This window comes from Bos indicus, chromosome 6 (genome assembly GCF_029378745.1).
Source record: "Bos indicus isolate NIAB-ARS_2022 breed Sahiwal x Tharparkar chromosome 6, NIAB-ARS_B.indTharparkar_mat_pri_1.0, whole genome shotgun sequence".
In the NCBI taxonomy this organism is placed as follows: domain Eukaryota; kingdom Metazoa; phylum Chordata; class Mammalia; order Artiodactyla; family Bovidae; genus Bos; species Bos indicus.
The window spans coordinates 77,855,535-77,871,244 of NC_091765.1; the positions used below are offsets into that span (position 1 = coordinate 77,855,535).

A 15,710-nucleotide genomic window follows, 5' to 3' on the forward strand; every position below is an offset into this window, starting at 1 on the left:
TACATTGAGTGAGTGATGCCATCCAACCATCTCATCCTCTGTCGTCCCCTTCTTCTCCTGCCCTCAATCTTTTCCAGCATCAGGGTCTTTTCAATGAGTCAGCTCTTCCCATTAGGTGGCCAAAGTATTGGAGTTTCAGCTTCAACATCAGTCCTTTCAATGAACACCCAGGACTGATCTCCTTTAGGATGGACTGGTTGGATCTCCTTGCAGTCCAAGGGACTCTCAAGAGTCTTCTCCAACACCATAGTTCAAAAGCATCAACTCTTCAGCACTCAGCTTTCTTCACAGTCCAACTCTCACATCCATTCATGACCACGGGAAAAACCATAGCCTTGACTAGACGGACCTTTGTTGGCAAAGTAATGTCTCTGCTTTTATTAAAAAGACATGCCGTCTAGGGTGGTCATAACAGAGACATGCTGTCTAAGTTGATCATAACTTTCCTTCCAAGGTGTAAGCGTCTTTTAATTTCATGGCTGCAGTCACCATCTGCAGTGATTTTGGAGCTCAGAAAAATAAAGTCAGCTACTGTTTCCACTGTTTCCCCATCTATTTCCCATGAAATGATGGGACCAGATGCCACGATCTTCGTTTTCTGAATGTTGAGCTTTAAGCCAACTTTTTCACTCTCCTCTTTCACTTTCATCAAGAGGCTCTTTGGTTCCTCTTCACTTTCTGCCATAAGCATGGTGTCATCTGCATATCTGAGGTTATTGAGATTTCTCCAGGCAATCTTGATTCCAGCTTGTGTTTCTTCCAGTCCAGCGTTTCTCATGATGTACTCTGCATATAAGTTAAATAAACAGGGTGACAATATACAGCCTTGACGTACTCCTTCTCCTATTTGGAACCAGTCTGTTGTTCCATGTCCAGTTCTAACTGTTGCTTCCTGACCTGCACACAGGTTTCTCAAGAGGCAGGTCAGATGGTCTGGTATTCCCATCTCTTTCAGAATTTTCCACTGTTTATTGTGATCCACACAGTCAAGGGCTTTGGTATAGTCAATAAAGCAGAAATAGATGTTTTTCTGGAACTCTCTTGCTTTTTCAATGATCCAGCAGATGTTGGCAATTTGACCTCTGGTTCCTCTGCCTTTTCCAAAACCAGCTTGAAAATCTGGAAATTCATGGTTCACATATTGCTGAAGCCTAGCTTGGAGAATTTTAAGCATTACTTTACTAGTGGGTGAGATGAGTGCAATTGTGTGGTAGTTTGACCATTCTTTGGCATTGCCTTTCTTTGGGATTGGAATGAAAACTGACCTTTTCCAGTCCTGTGGCCACTGCTGCATTTTTCAAATTTGCTGGCATATTGAGTGCAGCACTTTCATAGTGTCATCTCTCAGTATTTGAAATAGCTTAACTGATATTCCATTACCTCCACTAGCTTTGTTCGTAGTGATGCTTCCTAAGGCCCACTTGATTTCCCATTCCAGGATGTCTGTCTCTAGTTGAGTCATTACACCATCGTGATTATCTGGGTTCTGGGCATCTTTTTTGTACAGTTCTGTGTATTCTTGCCACCTCTTCTTAATATCCTATATGATTTGGACTATATTCTGGATCTGATTTCAAGACTCTTTCTGAGTTAACTACTGTTTAGTTCTTTCTGCCATCTACTGACCTTCTTGTGAATATGTCTCCTCTTTCTCACATTTGTTGGGATAGAGTTGATAACATTATGTTTGTTTAAGGTATACAATATGTTGATGTCATACACATGTATTTTGTGAAGTGATTACCATAATAAAGTTAGTTAATACCTTCATCATCTCACATAATTGTGATCTGATTTTTGTTATGGGAACATTTAAAGTCTACACTCAGCAAATTTCAAGTATATAATACAGTTTTGTTAATTGTACTCACCATGCTGTACATTAGATTTTCAGAATTTATCCATCTTATAAATACTAGAAATTTAAACCCTTTGGTAATATATCTCCATTTCCTTAACCCCCAGCCCCCAGAGACCACTAATCCATTCTCTGTTTCTATCAGTTTGCCATTTTAGATTCCATATATCAATTCTGTTAAGTCACTCAGTAGTGTCTGACTCTTTGTGACCACATGGACTGCAGCAAGCAAGACCTTCCTGTCCATCACCAACTCCCATAGCTTACCCAAACTACTGTCCATTGAGTTGGTGATGCATTCCAACCATATCATCCTCTGTCATCCCCTCCTCCTCCTGCCTTCAGTCATTCCCAGCATCAGGGTCTTTTCCAACCAGTCACTTCTTTACATCAGGTGGCCAAAGTATTGGAGTTTCAGTTTCAGCATCAGTCCCTCCAATGAATATTCAGGATTGACTTCCTTTAGGATTGACTGGTTTAATCTTCTTGAAGTCCAAGAGACTCAAGAGTCTTCTGCAACACCGAAGTTCAAAAGCATCAATTCTTCAGAGCTCTGCTTTCTTTAGGGTCCAACTTTTACATCCATACATGACTACTGGAAAAACCATAACTTTGACTATATGGACTTTTGTCAGCTAAGTAATGTCTGTACTTTTTAATACACTGTCTAGGTTTGTCATAGCTTTCTTCAAATGAGGAAACATTTTTTAAATTTCAAGGCTGCAGTCACCATCTGCAATGATTTTGGAGCCCAAGAAAATAAACTCTCACTCTTTCCATTGTTTCCTCATCTATTTGCCATGAAGTGATGGGATCCGATGTCATGACCTTTGTTTGCTGAATGCTGAGCTTTAAGCCAGTTTTTTCACTCTTCTCTTTCACTTTCATCAAGAGGCTCTTTAGCTCCTCTTCATTTTCTGTTGTAAGGGTGGTGTCATCTGCATATCTGAGATTATTGATATTTCTCTTAGCCATTTTCATTCCAGCTTGTGCTTCATCCAGCCCAGTATTTCGAACGATGTACTCTGCATATAAGTTAAACAAGCAGGGTGACACTATACCAACTTGATGTACTCCTTTCCCAGTTTGGAACCAGACCATTGTTCATGTCCAGTTCTAACTGTTGCATCTTGACCTGCATACAGATTTCTCAGGAGGCTGGTAATGTAGTCTGATCTTATCTCTTTAAGAATTTTACACAGATTGTTGTGATCCACACAGTCAAAGGCTTTGGCGTAGTCAATAAAGCACAAGTAGTTGTTTTTCTGGAACTCTTTTGCTTTTTTAATGATCCAACAGTGTTGGCAGTTTGATCTATGGTTCCTCTGCCCCTTCCAAATCCAACCTGAACATCTGGAAGTTCATGGTTCATGTACTGTTGAAGCCTAACTTATAAATTATGAGCATTACTTTGCTAGCATGTGCTGCTGCTGCTGCTGCTGCTGCTGCTAAGTCGCTTCAGTCATGTCTGACTCTGTGCAACCCCATAGATGGCAGCCCACCAGGCTCCCCCATCCCACCAGGTTAGAACACTGGAGGTGGTTGCCATTTCCTTCTCCAATGCATGAAAGTGAAAAGTGAAAGTGAAGTGAGATGAGTACAATTATGTGATAGTTTGAACATTCTTTTGCTTTGCCTTTCTTTGGGATTGAAATGAAAACTGACCTTTTCCAGTGCTGTGGCCACTGCTAAATTTTCCAAATTTGCTGGCATATTGAGTGCAGCACTTTCTTAGCATCATGTTTTAGAATTTGAAATAGCTTAACTGGAATACCATCACCTCCACTAGCTTTGTTTGACCTCTACAGACCACTTGACTTCTCATTCCAGGATATCCGTCTCTAGGTGAGTGATCATACCATCGTGGTTATCTTGGTCATTATGATCTTTTTTGTATAGTTCTTCTGTGTATCCTTAAGTTGTATTATACAGTAGTTGACTTTCTCTCATCTGACTTTCCTTACTTAGCATAATGTCCTCAAGTTCCATCAGTTTTGCAAATGATGTGATTTCCTTTTTTCACATGAGTGAATGATATTCCATTGTGTACATATACCACATCTGCTCTATTCATCCATCCATCATTTTTTACATTGTAATATAATCACACTGTTTCCAATTTTTGACTATTGAAAATATGCTGTAATGTAAAAGGGGGTAGAGGCATCTCCTGAGATCATTACTCAGGATGTTGAATATATCTTTCTTTGCTCCGAACTTCTGCCTGGAATATTTTATTCTCTTTTCTCCTATATTCACTTATTATTTCATCTTTAAAGGATATCTCAAGTTTGCTTCCTTAAGAAATCCATCTTAAGCACCCAAACATTGCTTCATTACTTGGTATTTGTTTCCCATTTTCCTTGTATTTTGGTTTGGTTAAACTTTTCATAGGTTGTGCATTTTCTTATCAACTATAAACTTCCAGAGTGGCAGGAAACACTTAGGAAGATTCTCAGTTCTTTTGCTGTGGACCATCTGTCTGTCTGCTCTCTCCTGCTATGAAGTTTTACCCATCGGATCTTGTTGCCATTATTCTATAACCTTTGGTTTTGGTAATCATGGATACTTTCTTTTGGCTTTGGGGATTTTGCCACACTCACATCATTAGGTCTCTCTAGATTGTTTTCCATTTATATTCATGAGGAATGAAATTTCTAAGCTGTCATATTTCACATATCACATTATCCATATCATCTTTATATCAAGTCTATCTCTATTATCTGTATTTATGTTTATCTGTCTATTAAGAGATCAATATGGAGAAATTTATAATGAGGGATTGACTCACACAATTATGAAGGCTGAGAAATCCCGTGATTTGCTGGTTTGCAAGCTGGCAGCCTGGGAAATGCAGTGATATAGTTCCAGTCCAGTTTTCAGGTTTGTAAACCTGAAAAGCAGAGTGTCACTGATATACGTCCTGGCCTGTGACTGAGGGCCTGTGATCTTGGAGCACCAGTGTTAGAGGGTGGAAGATACTTATTCCAGCTCATGCAGAGAGAAAATTTATACTTCCCCATTTTTGTTGTATTCAGACCCTCAATAGCCCACCTTAAATTGGTGACAGTGATTAGTCTTCAGAATCAAATGCTAAAGTTTGTTAATCTTTTCTAGAGAGGGCCTAATGATACTCTCAGAAATACAGTTTGAGCAGCTACCTGGAGCATCCCTTTACCCAGTCACATTGACACAAACAATTAATCATCATGTACAAATGTCTGTCATTTTCTTGATTTCATATGATAGCTCTGGAGGTCTTTTTGCCCGACTTTTGGAATCCCATTCTGTAGAGGACCACTGCTAGGCCTGAGATAATCACCCACGTGGATGGAGAATTTAAACAGCATCCATGTCTTATGTTTGGTAACACCCAGCAGCCGCCTTGTTGTTCAGTTGCCCAGTCATGTCCAACTCTTTGCAACCCCATCGACTGCAGCATACCAGGCCTCCCTGCCCTTCAGCATCTCTCAGAGTTTTCTCAAGTTCATGTCCATTGCATTGGTGATGCCGTCCAGCCGTCTCAGCCTCTTACACCCTCTTCTCCTTCTGTCCTCAATCTTTCCCAGCATCTGGGACTTTTCCAATGAGTCGTCTGTTCACAGCCACCCTGTAATTGATAAATATACATTTGAAATTAAATTGGCATATCTTTTAAAATCTTTTGAATTGTATATTATTTTTTAGTAGACTCTCGTTTATCTTGAAATTATAATTTTTAGTCTTAAGAACATTTTGAACAGCCAGGTTGGTGTTTTTGACATTTAGAAAAAGACTGGGATAATTGTGATATGTGAAATTTGACACAGTTTTAGACATTTTATCCCTCATGAATATAATTGGAAGGAATGTCGAATATAATTTTATTAAATGTTGAAACTTATAACAAGTATATATGAACTCATTTAGTCAGACACTTGATACATTTTTTAGGCAACCTCCATGTGGATAATTTCACTTAAAGGTCACCAATTTGTATATGTATCTTTAAAAAGAATGATTAATGTTACTCTCATGTTGAAGCTCGATAATTCAAAAGGATAGCTTTGCATTAATTGTTTCATGATATTAATCTCTTTAGAATACTTTTTCCTGTAATTTCAGAATTGTAATTTTCATGCTTTATTTTTTCTTTAACCTCAGACCATAATTGCCTTTGGTTATTTCTTTATGATGTCAGTTCTAATTGTCACTATTACACTTAATTAAATACTAAAGTATTTAAATGATATGTATTCTTTATTGAAGTAGACTTGTTGAAATTCAGTGTATTGGATGCTTGCTGGTAGGAGATGTACTTTTATATACAGTAGATGATAGGTTGATATTTCACTGGGTTTCCAATATTATTTTTGCAGCCAAACATTTCAGACTAGATCTTCAGAGCACATTTTTAAAAATTTGGATAAGTATGTTGGCATGTAAAACAACACAGAGAAACTACACATATTTAAGAACATTATGTCATAGGCTCTGTTGAAACTTAGAATTGGGAATATTTGCTTTTTGGAGCTTGGTGGGCTGCAGTCCATGGGGTCGCAAAGAGTCAGACACGACTGAGCGACTTGACTTTCACTTTTCACTTTCATGCATTGGAGAAGGAAATGGCAACCCACTCCAGTGTTCTTGCCTGGAGAATCCCAGGGACAGGGGAGCCTGGTGGGCTGCCGTCTCTGGGGTCGCACAGAGTCGGACACGACTGAAGCAACTTAGCAGCAGCAGCAGCAGCAGCTTTTTGGCAGCATTTAAGTAATGAAGTATTTTTAAAAGTCATTACTGATAATTTATGGTAGAAAGTAGCCCACTCCCAGATATGTTCTTATTCTCTATAATTAAATTCCTTTAAAATCATTAGCTTTGACTTATAAATGATTTATTTTTATTTATTTTTATTTTTTTTACTTTACAATATTGTATTGGTTCTGCCACACATCAACATGAATCCATCACGGGCATACGCGTGTTCCCATTCTGAACCCCACTTAACTTACTTCTTTCTCTTAAGGAAAGAGATCTATATCTATATATATATATAGATATTTTATTTTAAAGTTTCCAATAGAACTTTTCTGTTTTTTTTCTTTTTCTTTTATTATCATTGGAATAGAGAGGACAAAAATTAACACCTATTAGTAATCTGTTTATGGTACCGAAAATTGATTATGTATTATAAATAATATAAAAATATGTGTATGATAAATTGAATAATAAAATACAATTATATATATAGTTGTATTTTTAAAAATTAATTGCCTGAACTACGTTTAAGCAAAGGGATGGTAATATTAGACTGCCTGTGTGGGTCATTCATAATATTTTTCTTTTATTGATTTTGTAATTCTTCAATATCATCCAACAGTTTTAATATCCACTCTTTAAGCATTCCTTCGGACCTGATTCTACACTCTATTATTAATAGATAGCTCCAAAATTACTGGCTTAAAAGAATAAACATTTATTATTTTCTATGGTTTCTTTAGGTTAGGTATCTGGAAGTAGCTTAGTTTGCATTTGCTGGTTCTGGTTCAGTCTCTCATGGGTTTGTAGTTCTTTCTGGTGGCTGAAAGGTCAGCCTCCAAGATGCCTCACTCACCTGCCTTACGAGTTCATTCTAGCTGTCAGCATAGTGTTCAGTTCCTTTTCCGGACCTCTCCTTGGGGCTGCTTGAATGGTTTCAAGATTTGATAACTACCTTTGTACAAAGTGAGTGGTTCGAGACAGAGGTTAAAGCTGCAGTGTCTTGTTAATGAACTATTCTTGGAAAGCGTACACTCTCATGTCTATCAAGCTATGTTCATTTGAAGTGAATTACTACAGAGGATAAGATGGTTGGATGGCATCACTGACTCAATGGGCATTGATTTGGGTGGACTCTGGGAGTTGGTGATGGACAGGGAGGCCTGGCGTGCTGCGCTTCATGGGGTCGCAAAGAGCTGGACACGACTGAGCGACTGAACTGAACCGAACTAAGTAAAGCACACGTTCAGGGTAAGGACGATGAAACTGGAGAAGTAGCAAAAAATTATGAACATATTTTAAAACTGCCATATAGACCTCTTTAGTAAAATCTGTTCTCCCTCTTCTGGGTTGTTTTTATTTACTGCTTTGGTTTTAAGTACTACTTTACAATTCTCAAATTTATAAAGATCTCTTTTCTAAATCATGACCTTTTCAACTTCCTAATAGATTTTGTTCATGGCACTGTACTCTAACTTGCTTCTTCCAGAAACCTGGTAGTCATCCTTGTCACCCTCACTTTTACCCTTCATGTTCAACCAGTCATTAGTCATGTAATTTTTTTTGTCCCTAAACATAGATATATTATCTGTTATTACCATTTAAAGCAACCATTTTATCTTTATTACTGCAAATATCCTTCTAATATGCATTTTCCTCTCTATGCTTAATTTTTTCTTAGTAAATTTAATTTTGTTTAATACATGGGATAATATGCTTCTCAGGTGGTGCAGGAGAGAATCTGCCTGCCAATGCAGGGGACACAAAGACGCAGGTTCAATCCCTGGGTTGGGAAAATTCCCTGGAGAAGGAAATTGCAACCTGCTCCAATATTTCTTTTCTGGAAAACTCCATGGACAAGGAGACGGGTAGGCTATAGTTCATGGGGTCACAAAGAGTCAGTTGCGACTGAAGTGATTGAGCATGCATGTAGTCACACATACTTGATTCATCTGTCCTAAAGCTAAGTGGTAGTGGCAGGTATATTAGTCCTTTTAGGCAAAATCTTCTTTAAGTAGATAAATAGTGCATTTCTCTATGTTATAGATATCCAGCATCTAATCAATACACTCATCTATGTGTCTTCTGAGGCCACTGATACTCCAACTTCTTCATTTATCCTCTTCTACTCTATATGTACTCCTCAAGCTATTTTATGTCATTACCATGGTTTTAGCCTATATTCTATTCTTAAATTCTAGACTCATGAATCCAAATGAGAATTAAACATTCCTGAGTATTATCCTGACACTTAAATTCAATGTGTTTAAAAACTTAGTTAAATTATACTAGATTAATGCCCTCAACCAACTAACTGATCACTTGCCTCTTAATCTGTTCAGTCTTTTACTTAGTTGCTATCTTTTGTCCTGCAATCCTGTTTAAAGTTCCACCCCCTTCTTTGAGTGTTCCCCTCTATAAAGCTCTAAAGTTATCCTAGCAAGACTCTGACCCCTGTTCTTGAGTCCAGGTGGAAGCAATTAACTCTCCTGTGGTCATTAGCTTTTAGCACCCAGTTCCCAACCTCACCAACCACCTCCCCGTGCCTCCCACCACCAACCCCGTCCTGCCCAGGCAATCCTTAGATTGGTATCTTTAGTTACCCAAAACTCACCAATAATTTTAAGTATTTTGAGTCAAATGTCATCAACCCAGCATTATGATGGGAAAGCAACAAGAGGCTTCAATAGCAGAGTGGCCGAAGTCTCAGAAAATGAAGAATCAGAGTGATTTGTGCTGAACCAAGTGAGCAAAAACTGGGATCTAATTTTCTTGTTGTTTAATCCCTGGCTAGGATCACTTTTAATTAAGGATGTTTTTCACATAGAACTTGGGCACTTTCTGAGGTTCAGGCCATTGGTAGCAGAGAAGTTCCTTTCCTTTGTGTCCCCTTTGTCCCATGGTCAGTGGGTAGTAACAAACTGTAGTACCTATCAGAAGTCTACCAGGTTTCACATTTAGTTTTTCCAATTTATTCTGTCAAAGTCTGTCTATCACATACATAATAGGTAACACTCTTATAACTACAGATTAACTCATGGTAAGAAAGTGAGATGGAGCTCAAGAATATGTCTTCTTTGCCCTGTATTATTTTTCTATAGCCGCTTCACAATGCCCAGTGCAATATATCCTGATTAAAAATATGGTAGATTATTTCACTGGATAAATGCAGTAAATATACTATGAAAATACTATGACATTTTCCATGTCATAGCATTTTTCCATAGTAACCAAAGTCTCTCCATTGTTATCATGATAACTGAATGGAAAGCAAGACAAAGTGATGAAAATAAAAACTTTTAAGCATTTTATTTTTACATTTGAATTGCTCACTGATTAGAGTATTTAGCAACATAATTAGAAGTAATTTAAGTAGCTAATCAGATAATGTTATAAAATAGTTTCCAGTGATACATTCCTTTAAACAAAGCATACACATTTAGGAATGTAATTTATCACTGAGTTATTGATACAAATGCAATTATATGTTACATAGAAGAAAGCATTCACAAATCAACCGTGGTACCTTGTAAAAATGTCCATATCTATAACTTTTGGGTAATTCTCATAGGGTTAAAAGAGATACATGGGAAACTAGCCCTCCACATTTTAGCTCTCTTTGCCATTTTTTAGTGTCTGGTTCTAAATCATATTTTGACAGTTAAAGACAGATAAAGCTATGTCTGTGTGTGTACTTGTTTTAGTAAAATTGACTGATGAGTTTAATCAGTCAAATTGTCCACTTAGACAAATGCTTTGACTGTATGATTTGCTAATTTGTTTTTCTTTCTTTATTAAATTAACTTGTTTTAAACAATTTGATTTAATTGGTTAGGTTAACAAAACATAGCAAGATCAACTCAATGTTTGGAAACAGTTTCGATGTGATTTTTTTAAATAGTTATACCGAAGTTAAGAAAAAAACTGTCTCTTAGCAAATGCTCAAGAGTTTACTGTACAACATTCAGAAAAATTCAGATTTCAAGAACGTTTTGTAAATAAACAAGCAAAAAGTGTCTGTTATTCTATTTTAACTGATCAAAGTTATGTAACTAGATTGCAAAATTGGAGCATGTTTATTGTTCAACGATTTTATTAATTAAAATACTATATACATTAATGAAAATGTCTTTTTCCTTGAAAGAATCTCATTATTAAAAAGAACTTCAGGTTTAAAATAGGTGTCTAGTTTCTAAATAATATATATATATATTTTTTATATTACGAACCATAGAAATGCGCATTTTAGAGATTCAGTGTCTGTTGTGAGACAACCCTGTAAAATATTGACTCGAGATCAAACTTTAAAAATAATGTTACCTCCAATCTGTATGTTCATTCTCTTTGATCAGTGCTGTGGCTGTGATAGATTTGTGTGTGTGTGTGTGTTTGCCTGTGTGTATCTGTCTCTCTGTGTTTAAAGGTGATGGAGGACAGAATAAGAAGGATGCTGAATGAAAAGAATGGAATTAACTGTACAGTTTGGCTTGAGTGACTTACTTACTCGGAAGTTATGCATGGGGTCTTTGGGGGTATTTATGGTTTTTCCAAAGTAGTATTGAGATAAAAACTAATATCAGTCTCAATTTAGAAATGAGTTATGGTTTCATACAACAAATCAGTATTTTCTCTAAGTTTCAAGTGAAAATGTTTATAGTAATAAAATCTCATTTCCCCATTACAACTCTTTTTACACTTTCTTGTTTCTCTTCTCTCTTCTTTGCTTTTTAGGTTTCATACTTAATGTAAAAGCAGTAAGAAAAGTTGAATGTATTTCTTTAAATACATTTTTATGTATGTACACACTGAGTTAATCAACCATCAATTAAAATGTAATGGTATCATGTGTTTATCTCTATAATTAATTCTGTTATATGAATATCAACTTACTAATTGGTTGGTAAACACTTAATTTTGGAATTTCAGTCATGTGCTTTTAAAAGAAGACTTGTTGAGTTATTCCAATTAAACATTTGACTCTCTTGCAATAATGTACTGATTATGTTCACAGTCTTAGATTATGAAATTGTTAAATCTGACATGAAAAGATAGACGGTTTGCTGTATGAAAATGAAATATATATGCACAGCAAATATCTGAAACCAAACCGCAAATGAGAAAAACACAAAGGACAAAATTTCAATTTTCTTGCTATGCAAAAAAGTTTTGCAATAACAAACTACAAATGTGAGCAAGCAGTTCACAAATGAAATATGTGTGGAGGATTAATAAACATATGACAATATATTTCATTGTATAAATAAAATGGTGAAAATTAAAATAATGATTGTTGTATCATTATTTGTCTATCACTGGCAAAATATAAAAGAATTGGTAATCTGTAGTTTTTTCTTTATAGATAGAACTAGAAAACTTTATTAAAAGCTATTAAAAAAAAATCCAACCCAAATAGAGTGATAAGACTGAAGTGACTTAGCAGCAGCAGCAGCAGTTTTAAAGAAGAAAGTATTGCTTATATATAGAACAGTCTTATGGACTCTGTGGGAGAGGGAGAGGGTGGGAAGATTTGGGAGAATGGCATTGAAACATGTAAAATATCATGTATGAAACGATATGCCAGTCCAGGTTCGATGCACGATACTGGATGCTTGGGGCTAGTGCACTGGGACGACCCAGAGGGATGGTATGGGAGGGAGGAGGGTTCAGGATGGGGAACATATGTATACCTGTGGCGGATTCATTTTGATATTTGGCAAAACTAATACAATTATGTAAAGTTTAAAAATAAAATAAAATTAAAAAAAAAAGAAGTATGCATTTATATTAAGCTTTTTGGACATTTAGTTGTTGATATTTGGCAAACTTCATATATATTTACCCCCTATAAATTTTATTTATAGACATAGGCCATAAAATATATTTAGATAATTATATTTTTTCTAAAGTATCATAGCCAAGTACACAGGTTTGTACTTCTTTACAATATTATGACCCAAAAACACTGGGACATTTCTAAGTACCTGTTAACATAAGACCAATTAAATAACATTTTATGTGTATATGTATGTGCAATGCAGGTGTTAAAAATGTGAGATTCAACTAGGAATGAAAAGATTTCCACCATATATTGTTAAATTAATAAGTAAAATAAATCAGTGTATCAAGCAGTATGTATAGTGTGATGCTACCTGACTGAAAGTTACTTAAGTAAAATTTAAAAAGGGAGGGGAAGAAAAATACAATGTTTTTTTTCTGTAGACAGTTTTTATAGGAAGATCACCACATTGTTAACTAGTTACCTCCTGACATTGAAAGATAGATGCGAAGGAATTGTAATTTGTCTCCTTACAAATCTCTATCTTCTAAAAGAACATTCACTATTTCTATCATTAACTGAAAAAGTATACTGATTTATTTTCATTATTTATTGAAACAATAAAACAGTTTTAAAATTGAAATAGATTACCTTTTTAAGTAAGTATCTATAAGCTCAAGAACAGTACTTTTTTGGAGAGGGGTAATGGTTTCCATAGAAAAATGAAACAGATACAGTATTCCTGAGGTTAATTTGAGACTCTTGTTTTACAAATTGGATGATATTTCTGTATAGTCTTTAACTCATCTACCAGCCAGTGCTTTAGAAAATCCAGAGTGCTTTGTTTCCATTTATAAGGCGGGAAATCAAACAAACAGACTGTAAGACTAGGTTTTTAAGAAACAATTGTTATAGTTAGATTTTTAACATTTTATTTGGTTTTTTAACATCTTAAAAACATTTTGTACTGGAGTATAGCTGATTAACAATGTTGTGCTAGTTTCAGGTGAGCAGTGAAGGGACTAAGCCATACATATTCATGTATCCTTTCTATCCCAAATCTCATTCCCTTCCAGGCTGGCACATAACATTGAGCAGAGTTCCATGTGCTGTACAATAGGTTCTTGTTGCTTATCCATTTTAAATATAGCAATGTGTACATTTGCTTCCCAGAGTCTTAACTGTGCCTTCCACTGGCAACCATGAGTTCATTTTCTAAGTCTGTGAGTCTCTGTTTTGCAAGTAAGTTAACTTGTATAATTAGATTTTTAAAAATCCTGTCAAGTTACTAAAGTAAAATGCTCCATTTGTAGTAAAATTTATGAATTGAGGTTGCTTTATTCCTTACTATTAGTAGACCAAAAACACATATTTTTCCTTTGTATGTAACAAAGATGTTTTATTTTTCTTCCTCCTTTTGGTAGCTTTCAGCCGTGCCCCCATTCCGATGGCTGTGGTTCGCAGAGAGCTCTCCTGTGAGAGTTACCCCATTGAGCTTCGCTGTCCAGGAACAGATGTCATCATGATTGAAAGTGCCAACTATGGGAGGACTGATGACAAAATCTGTGACTCTGACCCTGCTCAGATGGAGAATATACGATGCTATCTGCCTGATGCCTATAAGATTATGTCTCAAAGGTAGGATATTTCTAATATTCTTTCTGCATTTAGTATAGACAGTCAACATGCATCTGTGTGACATATTAAGCATAGGTAAGAACATAAAATCCTGTACTTTAGAATACTTTACAGAGCTTTTTCAATATCAAACTGTTCCCCATATCACTAAAATGCTAGTGCCATAAATTGCAAATGGCATTGGAAAATATTAAAATGTATTATTTATTGTTTCATGTGTTCTCTTCTGCATTCTCTAGACCTAGATTCATTAGTTGAGAAATCAAATTAATTTTTCAGTTTTCAAAAACAGAATTATGTAATTTTATCCAGAAATTACAGAAAAATATGTTACTACTAACAATGCTTTTCCATTAGTGTGGCAAAAGCAAATAAAATTTAGATTCATGGGCAATTTTATAAAAAATATATAGTAAAGACTATTGATTAATGATTATTTGACCTTGGAAAGCAATTTTAAAAGTTTTCCTTAGATATCTAGTATATGAATTAATTCATTTAATACATTTAAACTGTCTGAAGTATTACAATATTGAAATAAATATAAATTAGAGTATCATACAATATCATTGGATAGGTAAAAGAAAATCTTCAATTCTAAAGAGACTGGTTAATTCAAATTTATGGTTTAGAAAGTTTATATTAGAATTTCTTAATGTTGTTATTCAGTTGTATCTGATTCTTTGTGACTCCCTGGACTGCAGGCTTCCCTGTCCTTCACTGTCTTCCTGAGTTTGCCCAAACTCATGTCCATTGAGTTGATGATGCCATCCAACCATCTCATTCTCTGTTGCCCCCTTCCCCTCCTGCCCTCAATCTCTCCCAGCATCAGAGCATTTTCCAGTGAGTTGACTCTTCACAACAGGTGGTTTAGTATTTCTTAATAAATTAGTTAAATACTAAATATCATTCATATATTTGCTCACTATTGTGATTTGTCAGAAATCAGTAACGAAGTGATTCATCTTTGACAAACCTTTATACTGTCTGACTACTTACTCACAAGGTATTTTTTTAAAACTTAATGAACGATTTAGTGAATTTGTTTTTAATTAGAATTTCTATTCAGGCATTTCTTTCTTTTGTTTAAGGATTTCTTAAAATATGGAGGAAATCATACCATATGTAAAAATAAATTGAATTAAACCTGCAAAAACAGTGATTTTCAGGATTATCTTTCCTGTACTTACGAAAGATTGCCTTATTTTTAACCTTCTTGATACTTAAAATTCAGATACATAAGTCTCTATTTTTATAAATTACTGTTGTGTAAATTATTCAGAGAAATTATATCATGCCAGGATTCTGATGATAGAGCATCTGGGGTGTAATGGAAGGATAGTGGTCTCTGGGCAAATCTGAGGGCTCTTATTTGTCTGTTTCTAAAATGCTGGCTCATGGTAAGATGAGTGTTAATGGGAAATAAGATTTTAAAATTAGGAATTCCATTTGATACAAGTTTGGTGATTAGAAAACTAATCATTTTGTTGCATATAGGTGTTAATATCATCTTTCAAGAGCAGTTTTTCCACAAGTGGTATGGAATTGGCACAATGACTAAATTGTTATTTTATTTGTTTTGGTTAGAAAACCAAACATAGGATTTTTCAGAATCCTTTTTGGGAGTGGGTTGAGGAGGAATTTCTGCTTTTCTGTGATTATGTTTTCATTTAAAATGTAGAGAAGCATTAACTTCTCTAG

The 15,710-nt window shown here is 35.4% G+C and overlaps 1 protein-coding gene across 21 annotated transcripts in view; it reads left to right on the plus strand.

The window, feature by feature from the left end:
- The window catches only part of ADGRL3 (adhesion G protein-coupled receptor L3), a 943,166-nt gene that overhangs the window by 436,042 nt on the left and 491,414 nt on the right, over positions 1 to 15,710 (plus strand). For all 21 annotated transcript variants that reach the window (XM_070791494.1, XM_070791493.1, XM_070791500.1 and 18 more), the window contains one exon: positions 13,796 to 14,009. In XM_070791494.1, coding sequence (XP_070647595.1) covers positions 13,796 to 14,009 — 214 coding nt within the window. The remainder of the gene's footprint in view (positions 1 to 13,795; positions 14,010 to 15,710) is intronic.